We start from the raw sequence: 18,856 nt of genomic DNA, 5'->3' as shown, positions 1-18,856 counted from the left end.
TTCCTAATTAAAATTACAAACAGTGAAATTCTGTTAAAAATAATTCCTGTGGTCAATTCCCATGCTCCTTGATTCTGAAGCAGCAATTCCCTTCCCACCAGGCTCTCTGTTTCCTCCCTTCCCTGCCTATTCACAGTCCAGAAAACTGGAAGGAAATCAGACAAGTAAAAAAAGAATTGAGGAAAAGCAGAGGAAAAGGGCAGCATCCAACCCCTCAGCTTGGCACAGCTGTGTGATCCGGCCCTGCTTGCCCCACACAGCCGTCCTGGGAACTGTCCCCCCGCTTCAAAATCTCAGCACTGGCAGCACTGAACTCCTTGCAGCTCCTGAACATACCATGCTGCTGGCTGACCATCCCTGAACCCTGCCCGCAATGGGCCGCCCCTGGTCATCTGCCTAATCCCCACTCACCTCCGTATCAAACGCTACCTCTCCGACAAACTGTCTCCAAACTGGATGCTAAGACCTGGGCATTTCTCTACCTGAGCTTTCTCCATCCATCTGGGGCAGTTATTGTTTTGCTCTTTTTAACTCTAAAGACTAACAGCACTGGCACATATTGATGCCCCATAAATGTTATTTAATATTTTAAAAATCCCCCACTTCACCCCATCTAGCCACTTATACTCCAGGAATTTCTTGCAGTGTTCTTAATATGCCATGCTATTCCATACTCCACTACTTTTGCTCTTTCACTCTTTTATTTCCTCTATTAAAAATGTCCAACTTTGCCTTGTGAATACCTCCTTATCCTTTAAGATCCAATTCAAACATAACCTCTTAAAGAATACCTTCCTGCTGCTCCTAAGCAGAGCCAAGTACCCCCCGCTGTGGACCACTGTCCTTGCTCTCATCCTGTAGTGCGTCTCTACTCATGTCTGTCTCTCCTACTTGGAGCACATGACCACAGGGCCTTTGCACCACCTGGTCACTGGGCCTGCATGAAGAGGAAACTCCAAAGAATCTGCCCAGAGGGAAATGAATGAACGAATACACAAATCAGTGGTTATGCTTCTCTCCTATTTTCACTTCCAACACCTCCTCTCATTCAGTCTTGAGCAAAGGAAAGAGCGAAATCCTCCAGAAAACAAAGGACTTTCAGAAACACATGAACAGGAAGAGGGGGAAGAAAACAAGTTAACAATTAAAAAAATCACAGGACAGGCAAAGGAGAACAGAAGAGAGGCTACTCGCCTGCATTCCACTGCAGGGATCAGGATTCTTCCACTAAAGAATCCTGAGACTCCACATAGGTTTTTTAAGTCAACACGGAGCCATTGTAAAATAAAAGTAAAGGATCAGTCACTGAGATATGACGTCATCACTGGAAAAGCCCTCAGAGACAGAGGTCAACGTCTTCAACTACAACACCCAGAAATGACAATGTGTATTTTATTTCTATTTTGTTATAGGTTGATCATACTTACTGCCTTGGGACAAATCCCTGACCCTACTCTTCCATGGAAAAAATTCAAGAAAACACCACCACAAAAAAGCAGCAGAGGGGATGGTGGTGACAAAGGTGCTGTCCTTTCACTGTGAGGAGAGCCCAGGAACAGCTTCCTCTGCTTTTTCTCCATTGTCCTACCCTTACTCCAACTCTCTCCTGGATTTATACAATACTTCACTGGAAAATACTCTAGAATCATGTCCAAGAACAAGTTTTTTTAATTTTAGTATTATAACTAAGAGATCTCTTAGATTTTCAAACTACAAAATGATTTGTATATAAAACAATGTCCATTCACATTGTTTAAATACAATATTTAACCGGTATTTCAAGGACTTTGTTAATTTTGTATTCCTCACTGACACGAAGCGAGACAGTAATCATTAACGTGGCATTTTTAAAATTTCAAACTAAAGACAAAAATATATCATTAAACAAAAAGCATTAAAATATTATATGGATAAAATATGTAATACACCCTAATAATAAGAGTATTTTAATGTTAATTTAGATGTTTTTTACAAAACTGAGAGACGCTGCACTTTATATTGTACAAGCATAATTCCCGCCACAATATAAAGCAAACTTTTTCTATCTATATCTCTTTAACCAAAACAACCAGCTGAACCAAATACTTATCTTATTTAGATACTTCTGTAGATATGATGGGTGTAATTAATTGCTCAGCTAAAAATGCAATTCCATGGTGCTTTCAATGATTTAGGTATACAAAGCTTTAGTTCTCAGAACAGACTAAAAATAGTGATTTTAATTTATTCCTGCTGCCTACAATTACCCACAACCATGTATTTTTAAATATTTCCAGCCTATAAAAATTACTAATTTTTGCCACTTGTGTTTATCTGCATTTAGACTTTGATTTGGATAAATTAAGCTCTCAAGTGTTCCTTGCTTTATGAAACTCTGCATGTTGTACACTTCAACACAAATAAATGACTTGTACCATTAGAGGTTTAAATAATGCAATGTATTTCATGCTCAGCCTGAAGCTGGATTCCAATGAAGTTGCTAATGCACGTAATGATTAAGTGTAACTCAAATACTAACTGTGTTGTTGAAAACATGACAGGCAATAATTTGGTCTATTATATTCTGCCATTTAATTGCCTAGTACAGACATTCTCTGACACGTTATGAAGCAATGATTTACAATTATTCAAGCTGCAAAGGTCAGAAAGTGACATTATAATCATCTACATAGAGATCCCTTCTAATGCACAAAAACTAGGTAATGCCACACACACCAAAAAAAAGAGTTTTACTGCATTAGTAACTTTCTATTTAAGGTTTCTTAAACCAACTAAGAATAAACAGTTCATAAGAACATTAATACACAATAGAAAATGTCTAGAATCTTTCCATGAACCCAGAGGTGACAGATTGAGAAAATGCCTTTATTCTCTCTTCATTAGGTAAGTTCCACTCAACTACTTAACTCTATGCACAAGATTCAAGACGACATATAGGAAAATCAATCAGAAAATAACATAATCCCTAAATCACGCATACTGGAGTCTTTGTGAACAATGGCACACAAAAGTTAGGTATCATTTCCTAGGTTTACTGAAATCAGAGGCTACTTACTAGTTTTCTATTCTTTTATTTTTTAGTAACTAGTAATGAAAAACAAAAACAATAACCCAAATTGATCAATTTTACGCTTCTTATCCTAATGGAAAGACAGTAAAATCCTCACTTTTTTAGGCACTTACCTCTCTCTATTATACTAACAAGTTCAATTTGTAACCACTTAAGTGCAATAAATTATCAACACATAAAGAACAATGGGGAAAAATAATAAAATTATTTTTAACACTTTAATATGAGAAAAGTGAAATGGAGGAAGAAATAGAAAAAAAAAAAAAAAAAAAAGACCGAATACCAGAATATTAATGCAAAACACTGCGCAAGAAATTTTTTTTCAAAGAATGTAAATCTGAAGAAAAGCAGAAAACAAAAGTGGCTGAGGGCTGGAAGGAGATAAGTTACAGTTATCACATGCTAGTGGAAAGAACCTAAAGAGAAACAAATAAGTACAAAGGACAGTCAGTAACCCAAACAATGGATATTGCAAAAGCAGAGAAATAAAGAAAAGAGACAGTTAAAAGGCAGGGAAGAGTAGACTACCATTACCAGTGCATAATTTAAGTCCATCTCTAAACCCCCCTTTTACTCTCAAGTTCACCATCTGTACAATGGGGATAAGAAACATGAGATAAACAATCCTATGAAACCACAGAGATCAACAAATGAAATGAATGTTAAGTAAGGTGTACACTAAACCAGAGCACTGCATAAATACTATTTATTAGAGAGTACTATACACACTATTGTGTGGGGAGGGGTGTATATATATATACACAGAGAGAGTATTAAAATAAAATTAAATGAATTTAACAAAACATGGTATCTATAATGACTTTCTCAAGCCACTGAGATTGTCAAGTTTTTAACTACTGAAAAAAACAAAAGTAGAGCTCACTGATTTAGTAAAAATACGTTTAGCCTATTTTTAAATATATGTTCCCAACAAAATTATTAACTTCTGTATAGGGATGCTTGCTTTATTTCTTATTTTCTCCCCCACTAAACCCTATGTCATACCCACAGCACATTTTCATGTTAACCATCCATCAAGTGCTAAATATAAATCCACCCACTCATATATTCTATAAAATTCCTCTTGACATCACACTCAGATGTAAGAAACTGTACTATTCAAAAATTGCTCCTCCTAAAAGTGAAAGTAAAATAAAAGGCTTTTAATGAAGTTATCTATAACATGTTCTTAAATGGGAAGTGCAAAGCACTACATTTTTGAAATTTTTACTATGACATGAGCATGTAAATCATGGGTAAACAAAACTTAAATCCTGAATTCTGAATCCTAGCTACCTAATAAGAATTAGACATCCAGTACATTCAGCTTCTTTGTCAACTGAAATCCACGATACACTGTGGTAAGATTTGCCAATGAGGGGGGAAAAAAGATACCTTAAAATTGAGCTTAAAGATTTAAAGAAAATCACCACAGGTCTAAACTCTTAAACAAAAGTGTAAAAGGCAGTTTATGGTAAGGGAGTAGCTAGTGCACAGCCCCTAACCTAAGCCTTAGTAAAAATATAAGACACATACTTGATGGCATTTACAATCGTCTTATATGCAGATATGAAAAGTCAAACAATCACAAATAATCAGAAACATTAAAATTGAGCTCAATTCAACAGAATGCACTGTCTGCTGTTTTCATCAATTTCACCATAAAATATTAGTTTTTTTCAAGAAAACCAAGAGCTAACTAAGAAAAAATGGTACAACATTGTCAGTAATAATTTCATTTTTAAAATGTGCCTGCCTCACTATTTTTATATATTATCACTCAATCACAACTATTTGAAAAACAGTTTTATGTCTTATGACTCAAATAATGAAGAGGTCATTATTAAAATTCTAAAAGACAGAGACTGGGAAACTAACTATTGCAGAAAGGAAAACATCGTGCAGGACCTTCTGTTTGTGACAAAATTATAGAGTTAATGTTCCTGAAAGATCACTTCACCTCTTAAAGCATGATTTTTTAAAAGGTAAAATTTATTGCAATTAAAGCTAATGAAGAAATGCAGCATGAGCTGCTTATGTTCAGGAACTAATAGGTCCACTGAGCATTTCCAAGATTATTTAGCCATCAATGATAATGAATTGACATTGTCAGTGATGTTAATGTACCAATGTTCTCTACTGCTACTAATCGGATAGCCAAATTCTTCCTTTTTTTCTTTGTTTTTCACTTTAATTTACCTACAGACTGCCCCACCCCTTTGAAACACTGAAATACAGAACAATCTATGATACTTTTTCTTTAACACTAAAGGGTATGTAACTCATTATTGTTTCAACTACATAGAGCAATAGGCATTCTTCAGTTTACTGCAATTCTTCAGAACTTTTAGCTTCACTGTGAAAATATCTATCTTGTAAAAATTACTGTTATGTAACTTTTAAATCAAATTTCACTTTAAAAAATTAACAGAACTATTATCTCATAGTCAAATAAAATTCAATGACTGCCATAAGTTCTAAGACATACAATTTTGGACTCTAGATTGCTTTTCCTACACACACATACATGTAAGACCTCTATGATAGCAGCATAAAACTCAATGTATCCATATGTATTTATAATTCTCTATCTTGGGAATCAAATGTATAAACCTCCAATGCAACAATTCAGTTGTATGTGGTAAGCAATGAGCTAAGCAAAGTGTGCACTGTTCAAATTACACACTCAAAGCCCATCAATCATGTATTGTTTTTGATGCTACATATGTCAGAACTGTTCTCTGAAAAAGTTTCTTCTCTTTCCAGGGTCTTAGTAATCCTAAGAAAAAAATGAATGGAATTAGATTTCAAATAGAATATGCAAAAATTGTTTACTTATTTTGCAGAAATGAGGAAGAAACTGCTTATTGCCATGTAATAGCAAATTTTCACTGGAATCAGGGCTTTCCTCCTTCCCATAGCTCATATGATAAAAACAATAAATGAGATATCTTTTAAAATTCCAAGACCCAGAGAAATTAAAATGAACCATTTGGCACTCGACCCTTGCAGCTAAAATCAGGAACAACAGAACTCATTCTCCCACTGATCTTCAGGGGCTCCAGGACAAAGGTTTGTCTTCATTTACTTTAGTTGCAAGTCACTGACCCATCAATTCTGCCAATGAATACATCACAGACCATGGTTAATAAAAGTGCTCACAAAGTTATCTGTAAAACTATCTTAAGGGTCAAAAACTACAACTGTATCCTGGGATGAAATGTACTGTCCAACAAAAAACAGAAGTTTTTTTGGACTTAAAAGATATTTACACAGTAGTGCCAAGCAGAAGAATCTTGGGCTAAAAAAATAAACCTAACATAACATATACACATTGCGTAATTTCATTGAACCTGTAGTATTTTGTGAATTAGCCATAAGAATTGCAAGTTTCTCAGGTTTCACATAAAGTGTTTTTACATGATATGCACTTATTAGTTAATTTCTCCAGCATTATAATATTAAAATATATTTTTAATCAAAAGTAGGGTATTAAAATCCAGCTCTGAATGTCCTATGATATACCACAGATGTCATGGCATTTTAAAACCTTTTAAACATTTCTGCTAAATTAATTAGTTTTGCATTAAGGCATCTCAGTGCTTCCTATTAAATGCAACACATTTGAGTGACAATTAAACATTGTGAATAATTCTTTAGAGGAAAGAGCCATTAACCAAAAAAGGAAAACAAGTTTTGAAATAAAGTGACACAAAAACACACATTATGCACACACTGTTTCTTTAAGCTTCATCCTTACAAAAATCAGTAAGCCACTGTCTGAAATTAAATCTTTTTTTTTGCTTTTTTCCTTACAGAATATGCCAATGGATCCAAAGAGCCATTAATGTGATTAAAATTAAAGCTGTATAGCAAAAGAAAAAAAAACATGCATATACACTCCCAAAGCTATATTATGTATTTTTTTATGTCTTTAAATGGAATTTACAGTTCTCTCTGGCAATGTGAATGAACATCCTATAATTTAGTCAATTTACAGATTACAGGTTCAAATTGACCTTGTAGCCCATAAAATTGCTCATCTTCAGTACAGGATTAGAAGTGGGAGAAGAATGTCATAACTGTATTTAAGGAATTTACCATAACAATGGAAAGGAGGATACGCATGCATAATTTTAGCCACTCTTACTCATATCAGTTTTGAATTCTGAAACAATGGATATCCTGCACATGCTTCCTGGTTCACCACGGTAGAGATGGTTTCAATTTACTCACCCACAGACATGACACTTGTATTCCCTCATCCCAAGGTGCCTTTTGACATGGTTTCTGGCATCGCCAAGCTGAGCTGTTGCAAAATGGCATATCTTGCACTTGAATGGTTTTGATCCTAAGTAAATTTAACATAAAATATGATTTGAATTTGAATAATACATTACTGATAGTTTAAAAAGAGGCCTAGATCTTAAATCATACTTTTAATCTAATTACAAATTTCTGTCCCCAGAAGGGAATCCTTGCATTCCTTGGTAACCTGAATGGACCTGCATTCCATACTTACTCCACCAAGAGGACGTTAATGTTTCAGTGAGTGTTCCTAACTGTCAATAACATTTCTGAGATTTAAAACCAAAAGTGATACAGTTGAGCAGCACTAAGTAGATGAGATGAGCTAAAGTAACTTTAAATATTTTTCTTATAATTCACAAAAATATCTTTTAAAGTCACTTGACATTTAAAATGGAATATTTTAAAATATTTTTAAAACATGAATGCATACAGAGTAGATGATATTTTTCAAGGTATATTTATTATCAAATAAATTTCTCAGTGGCCACCTCCTTGCTTCCTCATATTTCTGCAGCTTTGAATTTATTCACATTAATAATGGTATTTCAGATTTTTTTTCTGACATTTATCCCAAATGATTCACTATGTTACTATTTTAATAACAAAGTAAAAGTATATAGTGGATAAATTATTTGCTTTTATGATCATTTTATAGTCAAAAATCTGTGATGATTCTGCAAACCAAATGTACTGACATTTTGGTTATTATTGATTTCAAGAACAAATATTTCATCATAAAAAGGACAGTAACAAAAATAAGTAAAAAAGCAAAGCAACAACTTTTTTTTATTTCATAAAGAAATAAGGTTAACCTATACTCAAAAATGAGAAAATAAAATTATTTCAGAGTCGACAAATTTGGCGTCAATAACAGACAGACTATAACTAGAACATAGTTACTAACGGACAATCAGTACCCACAGCAATGGGAAGCAACACTCTTTTAAAGTCTAACATGTATATACCATTTTCCAATTTTCTAACCACTAAATCTTCAAAAGATAAATCAAAATCATAAAAATCAGTTTAAAATCAGTACAATATGTTTCTGGATTTTCGTATCATGTTTAGTACCTATTTGGTGAAATATCTCTTCTAATACAGTTAGAAAGAATATGAAATATGTAGACTTTAATAAATATACAAAAAGAGCTCAAATTTTAAAAATTGTAATAAATTATATTTGATCAATGAAGCTTTGTGCAGTGCCCTTGAAAAAAAAATCCTCCAAGAATACTTTGTTGAAATTGAAGCACTCAGTAAAAAATTTTAGTCTTAAATTTCAATTTAATTTCCAAAAGCTGACAAAAATAGTGAAGCATTTAATTTTAATCTTCTAACGGAAATAAAAAAGTCAACAGTACTAAGCACGGGCAGACAAGGTTGAATATTTCACAGTTCAATGACAATGAAGCCAGATCTCTTAATACTTCCATTTCTACTGTTAGAAGTAGATGTAAAATATATTTAGCACCTGAATGGTTATATCTAGTCAGCTTTATATGTTTAAATGTCAAAAGCAGGTTGAGACTGCAGCTTACAGCAATCACATTCTATCAATCACATTAGAAACTACAGTTTATTTAAATGATTCTGATAAAACTAAGCCTATCACTACTTTGAAACATTTCATCTCAACACAGAATTCTATGAAAGGACTTATAAAAGAGTGAGAAGAACCAATTTCCCTGTACTTTAAATTAAAATGCATTACAGATAACAAGGTAATTAGGAAATTACTAACTAACGATAACATCAGGACCCCAAAAAGAGAAGATAAAGCTCTCTCAACATCTGCATCACAATTTTGGTAAAAGGAATTAAAAGATCTTGTGCATGTGGGATTCCAGTTTTTCTCTTGCTCACACTGCACTGACACTGTGATGAGCTTCTCCTGGTGTTGGCACATGTGCCATGAGCGGCCAGACAGACCTGTGTTTTCAGCTGACTGTGCGTGGCTCCTTGGTGCCTTCAGGTCTCAGTGATCATGATGGTGTGGTGACAACACACAAATCAGCTCTTTGGTTGGCTGCTCTCATGCAGAAATCACGGAGGCCCTGACTATTTTTCCTATCTTATATTCAGAGTAGACTGTGTTTTAACATCTCCTTTCTGTGTCATAAAAATTCAAATACAAGTGAACTAGAGATAATGCTTTTCAATACAAGAAGAAAAAGTTTTGTCTTTTTCTAACTGATAATGTTTCCATTTTTAAGCTTGCTATGCACATCCCAAAATTAATCCAGGTACAGTGTTTATAAGGCAAAATTTGTAAAACCATATATTTCTAAATTTCTCTTTCTCTCAGGTATATTGTGATTATTATAAACTGTGAATATTATTTTAAATAGTTCCACTCCTTAGCACAGCATTATCCTTAGTAGATTTTTTTCTTTTAATTTGGCCTGTGAGGTTTTTTTGAAAGGGAAAAACGAAAGAGGCTCTCTAGCTTTCTGGCACCTTACAATTTTACCAAAAGAATTCCAAAGATGTTAAAAACTAAGTCTTCACTCAGACCTACACAGGCATTCCTCAACATGAGTTATTGCTCATTGCTATGCAAAATGGATGTGACATTAACATTAAAAAGATAATAAAACTTTAGGTCTTAAAGAACCAAGTAAGGCGTATATAACCCAGCATCTAACGCTTCTCAATTAGAGCCTCGATTCTACAATCCTCCCTAAATATTGATCACTTCATTCATTCATCTGCTGACTCATTTATTCATTCATTCAACAAACACTGAGAGCCAACTATGTGTAGGGTGCAGAGATGAAGCAGCGAACAAAGGAGAGACCCTGTTCTCACTGTGCTTCGAGGCCACAGACTAACTCTCCTGACCATCTCTTCCCCAACTGACTCGGCTTGTAAACTGTCACGGATTAAGTAGCAAACATACCAGCCCCAACTTGAGAATTTTTTAGTGAAGTCACAGGACTCCCTAGCTCCCCACATGCGAACATTTTCAAACAGCACAAGTGATGAGTGCACCCGGAACATGAGATGAAAGGCTTCAGACAGTCTCCAGCTTAAAGACATCTGCCATGTTACATAAAATTAAAACTCTAACGGAATAATGCAGGAGAGAAAATGAACAGCTTTTTTTGTACTACTAACGTAATGAGAAAGGAGACACTGCTCTTCCCGGTCATGCTGAGGGTGGCATGCCAGCAAACGCACAGGCAAACTCCAGGATGCTTTTTTCCTACAATTACTGATAACCAAAGCTCATTTATTTCTTAGAATGCTGCTTTTATCATAGTGTTAAAGACAGGAAGAAAAGGTTACATAAAACATATAGTAAATCACAAAATATGAAAACAGGGATTGGAAGAATAAGCCCTTTTCCAGTTAACCATTAATAACAGTCCCTGCATTACTATTTCAGGGACATAAGCAAAGTATCTGAAAAGCAATTCATTCTAAGATGCCCCAAGAAAAAAACCTGGATTGGATTAAAACCTGGAAAGCAACTTCCCCCAAAAAATGACTTGCAAAATTGAAATGGTAGACCGCATTGTGTACTCAGAAATAGTACTCTGTGGTGCTTCAGAACACAATAAAAATGTACTTGCTGATAAGCCTAACATAAGATGTTAAAAAGTATGCTAACTTTTACTAAATGTTACAATCAATGATGTAACTTATATAAGTAGGGTTACTTTGTCACATATTGATAGTTACCTCACTTTCACATCCACATTAACTTGATTTTAAATGCAATTAATACATATAGTCAAGGAAGACTAATGGACTACATTCTGCACTTAACCTGGTGGACATTTTCAAATGGCACAAGTGACCAGTGCAAACCTATTTTGCATTGTAAACGACTAAATAAATCTTAATGGATTAAGAATGATCAGCTATCAACACACAAGGGAAATTAAGTGCTGAAATGCCTACATTGATTATTTTAAATTATTAGCCTTACTCTGTTCTTGAATTTGTATGCTTTTAGTGAGCTTTAACACATTTACAAGACTTATTGACTATAATTACAAGAGAATTCAAGTAATGGACACATCAATTATAAGCAACATGTCTTGACCAGACAGTTGCATAAAGAATTCTAAAAAGAGCTCCATTAGCATCTTCCTCTTAGTTTTATTCAGTTTTATCTGCCTTAAGAGGGCATATTAAGAAAGTACATATTTTCTGCGCATGTGAACAAGTCTGATTTCTAAAACCATATTATTTCAGGAAGTGACCTGCAACACAGTACTGACAGAGATATTAATAATGCCAACAAGTATGTATTTGGACTTATTCCCCAAAAATGGCTCTATTGCATGAGACGAGTTGGCACCAAGAGTACAATGTTTATATTTACCTAGATTAACCTTATGCAAGTTACTTATGCTCTGTTACTTTCTTCAATGAAAAACTTTTATCTATCTTTAATCATCCTAACTATTAATAATGTTTCACACTCTTTTGTCTTCCTCCTTGTAACCATGCACTAAGTTTCAAAAACTGCATGAATTTAAAGTATAGCTTTAATAATAAGCCATTATTTAAAAGTACAGTAAAATAAACCTTACAGTTTTAATGAAAATATGTTCATTGAAATGTGAATTTATTATTCAAATCCACTCATAAATTCCACCATGGAGACAGAACTTGTCTAAGCAGAGTACAATGATTTAGAAAAGCTGTCTATTTAAAATAAAGAATGTATGGCAGGTTTATAGAAACAGTGCACTGAATTTTTACATAAATTTAGAACAGTAGCTTATGCATTTTCCACCAAAAAAAAAGTTTAAAAAAAATTTCTACCCAAAATTAAACAATAAAATGGAACACTACATGTGACACAGCACAGAAACTAAATCAGGTGCTACCTTCACAAAAAACAAATCCTCAGGACATATTAACTTTGAAAAGTGTTGACTAATTTTGATCCTTGAAAGCAGAATCTTGTTGCCTGGGAGTCACACTTTTGGATATAAACTATCTGGCAACAAATATTTTTAAATCCTTAAAATTTTAAGAAAATTTTTATTATCCCATTCCTCAAAAGCCATTTAATATGTCCTCTGAAACCCAAAGTGCCACTTAATAGATACCTTGGAGCACCAAACAATTAGGATTTAGAAACAACTGACAGCTGAAAGAGACAAGAATTTAACAAAGGCATCAGACGAACTAGGTGTTTTTGATAAAACGAAAAGAAATTTGTCAAATAACCTGCCTTTGGAATCACTAAGGTTTAAATCCCTTTAGAAATGCTAAGTGACAGCAAGGACTCATGGCAGACGTCGAGAGAGCGCCCCACTGCAGGACAATGTGAACTAGGTGGAAGGTCAACAAGCAAAGGCAGCAAGTACCCCAATGCTCAGACAGGAGCAAACGTCCGCATTTGACCATTCCTGTGCACTTTATAGGGAAATAGAAGTTTGCTGTGGTTTACATACCTGTGTGAGTGCGAATGTGTGCTAGAAATGCCATGGAATTGCTACTTCGACACATCTTCCCACAATACTTGCACACGTTTCCCTGATTCTCCTCTCTCTCGCGGTTGATTTGCTCAGTGTCCTCCACTATGTACTTATTCACCTCCCGCAGCAGTTCCTCATGCTGCCCTTTGATGTGCAGAAATAAATTCTGCTCCGAATCAAAGGGCTCTGTGCACTTGACACATTTAAAGGTGGCCCCTCCCTCTGGAAGCTCTTCCACGCTGGCCTGTTCATTTCTCATATGCCCAGCACTAGCCAAATGCTGATGAAGGTTGCTCTCCGTATAGAAGGATTTTCCACACAGTAAACAATGAAAGTGTTTCTCTTTTGTAGGATGCTTCATGGCTATGTGAACGTTCAGTCCACTCAAACCATCTGCTAAGAAGCCACAGTCATCACAACGGATTCGTGTGGATTCACCAAAGGAACTACCTTCAGATTTCTTCTTTCTCACACCTTGAGCACAGTCTTTTAAGGGCAACTCGCTAATTCTCACTCCTGTTGCTATGAGACCATCTTCAGACTGATCTATCAATTCACCATCTTCAGGGTTCTTTATTCTTATTATGGAGGAATCAAACCGGCCAAAACGATACGTGGCCTGTCCTTTATCATCAATACTGATTATAGTTTCATAAACATCATTACTTTCAACTGTGCTATCAGAAGCCGGACCATCCTCTTCCAAAATAATTTTAGTTTCATGTTGGGAATTCATCAGAATTTCCTTATTCTCCAGAACAGGATCTTCTTGCCTATCTTTCAAACCCTCTGAACTCTGCACACTTCCAACTTTGCTTTGACCACTGCTCTCTAGGTTTAGCTGTTCTCTTGTCATTCCCATCACAACAGGGATGGTGCTGTCAGCTGACTGCTCTCCACCTAGAACTCCAGCACACACATGTTTGCTAAAGACCTTATCTGCATCACCTCCTACATTTCCTCCATCGCTCTCACAATGAATATTTGGATCAACGATGTCATTCAACACACTGTGGTTTTTCTTTACTGTCTCATAATTGAAAGGTGAGCTTCCCAAATTTTCATTCTGAAATTTTCTTGGGGAGTCATAATTAGAGGAAATATTAAGGGACACTATCTCGTCAGGTTTCATAACTTTATCCTTGGCAAGGGGCTGTTGGAAAGTTTCACAAAAGGAATGATCTTCACTGAGATTAGAGTCTTCTTCAGTCTCAATTTCCACAGAGTCAGGAGCACAGAGTACTTTAGACATATCCAAATTAGTGTTCTCATCCAAAATAGAACCAGCAGTATTTCTCGATTTAAGAATTTCAGATGGTTGGTCTGAAATTATTTGAAATTCTTCAGAATTTTGTTGCTGCTGCTCTTCGGCTATAATGATGTTTTTGGACATTTCTGCAGAACTCGCTTCTACGTTAGAAGAGTTCAAGTAAGACTGTCTTTTTATCTTGTGTTTTTCTGTTGCTGCATGCCTAGTCATCTCCCGACGAGTCACAGCATAGTAATCACATGCCATGCAATAAAATGCAAACTCTTTTGTATGTTTCCGTTTTATGTGCAGTTCTAGAGAAGCAGAAGAGTGAGCATTAAACTCACAGTGTGTACATTTATTATCACTTGTGTCCATTACATCTGTCTGGGAGTGTGCATCCCCCTGTTGGACAAGGTCCTCTGGTTCTAGAGAGATTTGTTCCTTTTTATCAGTAAGGTGACTGTTAACTTCCCCATCTATGGCATGAAATACATTTTCAACTTCAACTTCAATTGAATTTCCATGCTCTACTACTGGCTTTTCTGGAATGGAGGTATCTAGGTCAGCTGACTTGTTAGCGTGTTCTTCTGAAATGGTCATCGCTGAGTTGGTGTTCTTTCTACAGGCTTCAAGGTTACTCACTTCGGGGCCAACAATGATATCTGAACTTTGTTTTCCATTTGCTTCTATTTCTACCCGCCCTTTATGTTTCTTGGTGGCACAGTGACGCTCCATATCTCCCTTAGTTACAGTATAATACTTACACACTTTGCATAAATAACTATATTGGTGACTGTGTTTTCGTCTAATGTGAACAGTCAAGTTTGTAATACTAGAGGCCAAAAGACCACAATGCGAACATGTCCTTGAGCTATTACCTTTAGGTCTCCCTCTCTTTGCAGCGGTCAGAGCTAATGCATCCTCTTTGGTGATTATACCAGACTGTGACAGTTCCTTGGTAGTTAGCATGCTCTTCTCAAGACAGGAATGCTCCTGTAATTGCACACCTTCTACATGGCCTTCTACCCTACCATTTCCAGAAATGTTAAACTCTTCTTTTTTATCATTTGCACCTATACATACCCTTTCAATACATTCTTCAAAGCTTAAGCCAATATTATTTTTCTTAGCATTTTCAAGATGCTTGCTTCTCTTAATGTGTTTCTCCATTCCTTCTTTGCTCAATGAATAAAGGTTACATGCCTTACAAAGAAAGTGATAGTCTTGACCATGCCGGAGCTTTATGTGTCTTGTGAGAACGGTGGAAGACCTTGTTTTATAAAAACACTTCTTACATTGAAACTGAGGCTTACTTGAATGCCTTACTTCATTTCCATGGCTTACCCTGGGCTTAGCAGGTTCTTCCTGAGCTGCTTTTCCCGACTCACTCATAGAATCTTTTGTGTTTTCCGATTCTAAAGTACTTAAAGGTAAAGTCTGTAAAACCAAATCATTGTTAAATGATTGAGAAGTCTTTGGTTGAACCAATAAGCGAACATGCTTCTCAGTTGTTTTGTGTTCTTCCATGTCTTTCTCAGACAAGAAGAACAGATTACAAGGAGTACAAAGAAAACCCATACTGTGCTTTTCCTTCATATGGTCTCTAAGATTTATTTCATTCAAGGAAATAAACGAACAACACTGACAACTGAGGGCAGAAGCAGTTTGCTGATGCTGGTTATTGTGCAAATGTTCATCTAAGTCCCTCCTCGATATACTGGAGAAGTCACATGTCTGGCAGTAAAATTTCATCTCTCTTGCGTGGCACCTTTTCACATGGATTTCCAACTCTGCTCTATTTGTAGCTATCTGACCACAGTCTGCACAAGTACACAACATCTGATGGTCAGAAGCTGGCCTGACTGTGAGAGAATCAAAGGAGCACGGGATATGAGAGGTTCTTTTGTCCTGCTTCGGGTCCTGGGTTTCCAAGGAAGTCACGCACAGAGTGTGGATACTGCCACTCGTTTCTACATGTTTAGATGTTGACTCTGCATCACTTGCTTTCATCTGTGTTCTGAAGTGTTTCATATACATCCTCTGAGTTTCATTAGTCCCTCTTTTATTAATTCCTAAAAGATTAAATCTTTTCTTTGCCTGGCCTTTTAAGGTGAAAGTGCCACTTCGTCTCCGGAAGCTATGACCCAACATGAGAACACTGCGCTCAGGTCTCGGTCTCAAGGCTGTGCTGACACCATGTGCTGACTGTAACGTATTTTTGGTAGATTCCAATGTATCTAAGAGACCCTCCGAGGTTACTAAAGCTCCTAACTTTTTACTCTGGTTTTCAGGATTTTGAACCATTCCAGGGGCAGTTATGTTTTCTTCAACAATCTCTCCTTTTTCCGACGAAGTATTCCTGGAAGGCGTCATTTCCACAAGGAGCTCACTGCTACTTCCACTCTGTTTAGAAATGCTTCCTCTGAAATCTTGAGATTTGCTTCCAACATTTCGTAATCCTTTTGAATCACTATTCTTTGCCATTGGTTTAGAACCTCTTGGTTTTGCATGAATATTTTTTGTTCCCATAGTACATGGTTTCTTAGGAAAAGGCTGTTTTGTTAAGATCTGTACAAATCCTCCACGAGCAGCAAGATTCTGACGCCGGAGATGTGTTTTGCCAAGATAATGTGCATTCAACAGGTTTTCTTCCACACACTGAAAACCACAAAGATCACAAGAAAAGACTTTCTGTGGCCCATGTGTCTGTCTGACATGCATATGGAGAGCTGCACTGCTCTCCGCTTTGTGGCTACAGTGGCAGCAGGCATGTTCCTTAGACTGTTGCAAGTGACATTCGGCATGCTTTTCCAAATCAGAGCAAGAAGAAAACAAATGACCACACTCATTGCACTTGAAAACTGTCTCTCCATTTCCAATGGTACAACTAACACTAATCTCTTTCAGGGGAAAAGGAGGTTCTCTTTCTGGATGGAGGGAAACCATCTCCTGAGCAGACTTTTTTTCAGTGTCCGTTTTCAGAGAAACAGAGTCAACAGTGCTTAAACTGCCCAGAGGAGAGAAGGCATTGGGAAGACATGTGCTTCCATCCAAGCAGTCACTCAGGAGGGACTCTTTCACCGCCTCCTCTAAAGGGATGTCCACTTCTGAGACTGTGCTCTCAGACGTTTCTGATCCACGAACGCCCTGCTCCGCGGATTTAAGGGGCTCTGCCTCGGCTAATTTCATTCGTTTGGAAGCATGTTTATTTTCGTCTTCCTCCACAACGACACTGTCAAAGTTTGATGATTCTGAAAGACCTCTTTTGCTTGTGGAATTCTCGGAGGATTCCAAATCGGATATAGGCCCACCATCTACATCAGGGGATGAAATATTTTCCAAGTCTTTTGCTTCTTTTTTTACTTTCTCATCCTCATCATTCTCCGGTTTCTTCTCAGTATCCATCATTAATAAAGTGCTAATGACCTTTCTTGTGTCATAGGGGGCTCACTTGGCATTCATAACCTGTGAAGAAAATAACCATGGTATTAAACCTCTGAACGTAAATGACACATATTAGTCCAAAAGTCAACATAAAGTAACACATTGGATGAAAAAATATCATAAAATTAGCCTCAAGATTTCCTTTATATTGAGATGAATGTGATCACATGTATGAAGTTCTGTATGAGAGCATGAAATCAGATTTTGGAAACATCACATCATACGCACACTGCTGACTCAGGAAGCAACACTATGAGATCTTTGATAGAAAAACTGATTCTCAACCAGCATGCAAAAAACTCCCATGTTTCAATTCTCTTTACCAGTACACTTCAATTTACTACTTTGGGGAAAAAAAAAAAAACACGGAGAAAGCTTCTTTTCAAATAACGTTCAATGAACTCACACTCTGTAAAATACATTAAACAAAACTCCTGTGACACAAATCAGGAAGTCAGGCCTTCCCCTCCCAACAGAAGCCCAAGTCCCAGTATAAAAGAAATGCAGTTTAAAACCAACTGCTTCATCCTTTTCCCCTAGAGCAAAGAGCCTTACCATTACTTTTCTAAATATTCCTAGTTAACCACTGCATATTCTCAACACATAACACCATTCATGCACAAGCTCTTTTGCCAATGAAAAGCCACTCCTACTCCAGTTGTCCATCACCAATTTCTTCACCTAACAGTCATTTTGTGTCGTCTGAAGGTTAACGGCAAAGGGAAATGTCAGGGGTAGAGTAGAATTAATGAAGTAAATTTTGGACGGGGAAAGGAACTTTATTGAAAAAATGCTTTAAAATCAATAATATTGATTTTATTTTTCATTATGCTATTTAATTCAATTAAAACATATCATTTTCCATTTACTTTATACCATGATTGGAATTTTCAGCCAAATGCCATTTGATTTGATGTTACTAAAAAGCTATCATGTACTATGGCCTCAAAGTTAATGATAACTTTTTAACTCTTTTTTCCATAACGATGACAAACCACATGAAGGCTGTTGCTCTGACCCTGCTAAAACCAGGGAACAAAAAATATATGTAAGCTATGATACCAAAAGCATGAGCAACAAAAGGAAAAGTAGATAAACCAGACTTTGTCAAAATTAAGAACTTCAAATGACATTATGTTTCAAAGGCCACTATCAAGAAAATGAAAAAAACAACTCACAGAATGGGAAAAACTTTTTGCAAATCATCTATCTCATACAAGACTGATACAGAATATAAATGACTCTTAGAACTCAATAATAAAAAGACAAATCAATTTTAAAAATGAACAAAGGAACTGAATACATATTTCTCCAAAGGAGATACGCAAATAGCCA

General features: G+C 36.0%; 1 protein-coding gene across 1 annotated transcript in view; it reads right to left on the bottom strand.

Annotated features, from left to right (window-relative positions):
- The window catches only part of ZNF407 (zinc finger protein 407), a 180,448-nt gene that overhangs the window by 137,690 nt on the left and 23,902 nt on the right, over positions 1–18,856 (bottom strand). The window contains exons 2-3 of the mRNA XM_070630288.1: positions 12,802–17,542; positions 7,307–7,421 (exon numbers count right to left, since the gene is read on the bottom strand). Of these exons, the coding sequence (XP_070486389.1) occupies positions 7,307–7,421; positions 12,802–17,485 (4,799 nt within the window). The 5' untranslated portion in view covers positions 17,486–17,542. The remainder of the gene's footprint in view (positions 1–7,306; positions 7,422–12,801; positions 17,543–18,856) is intronic.

Source organism: Equus przewalskii, chromosome 7, assembly GCF_037783145.1.
Source record: "Equus przewalskii isolate Varuska chromosome 7, EquPr2, whole genome shotgun sequence".
NCBI lineage: Eukaryota > Metazoa > Chordata > Mammalia > Perissodactyla > Equidae > Equus > Equus przewalskii.
The sequence above is the reverse complement of the archived record's forward strand: the minus strand, read 5'-3'. Positions and strand labels throughout refer to the sequence as shown.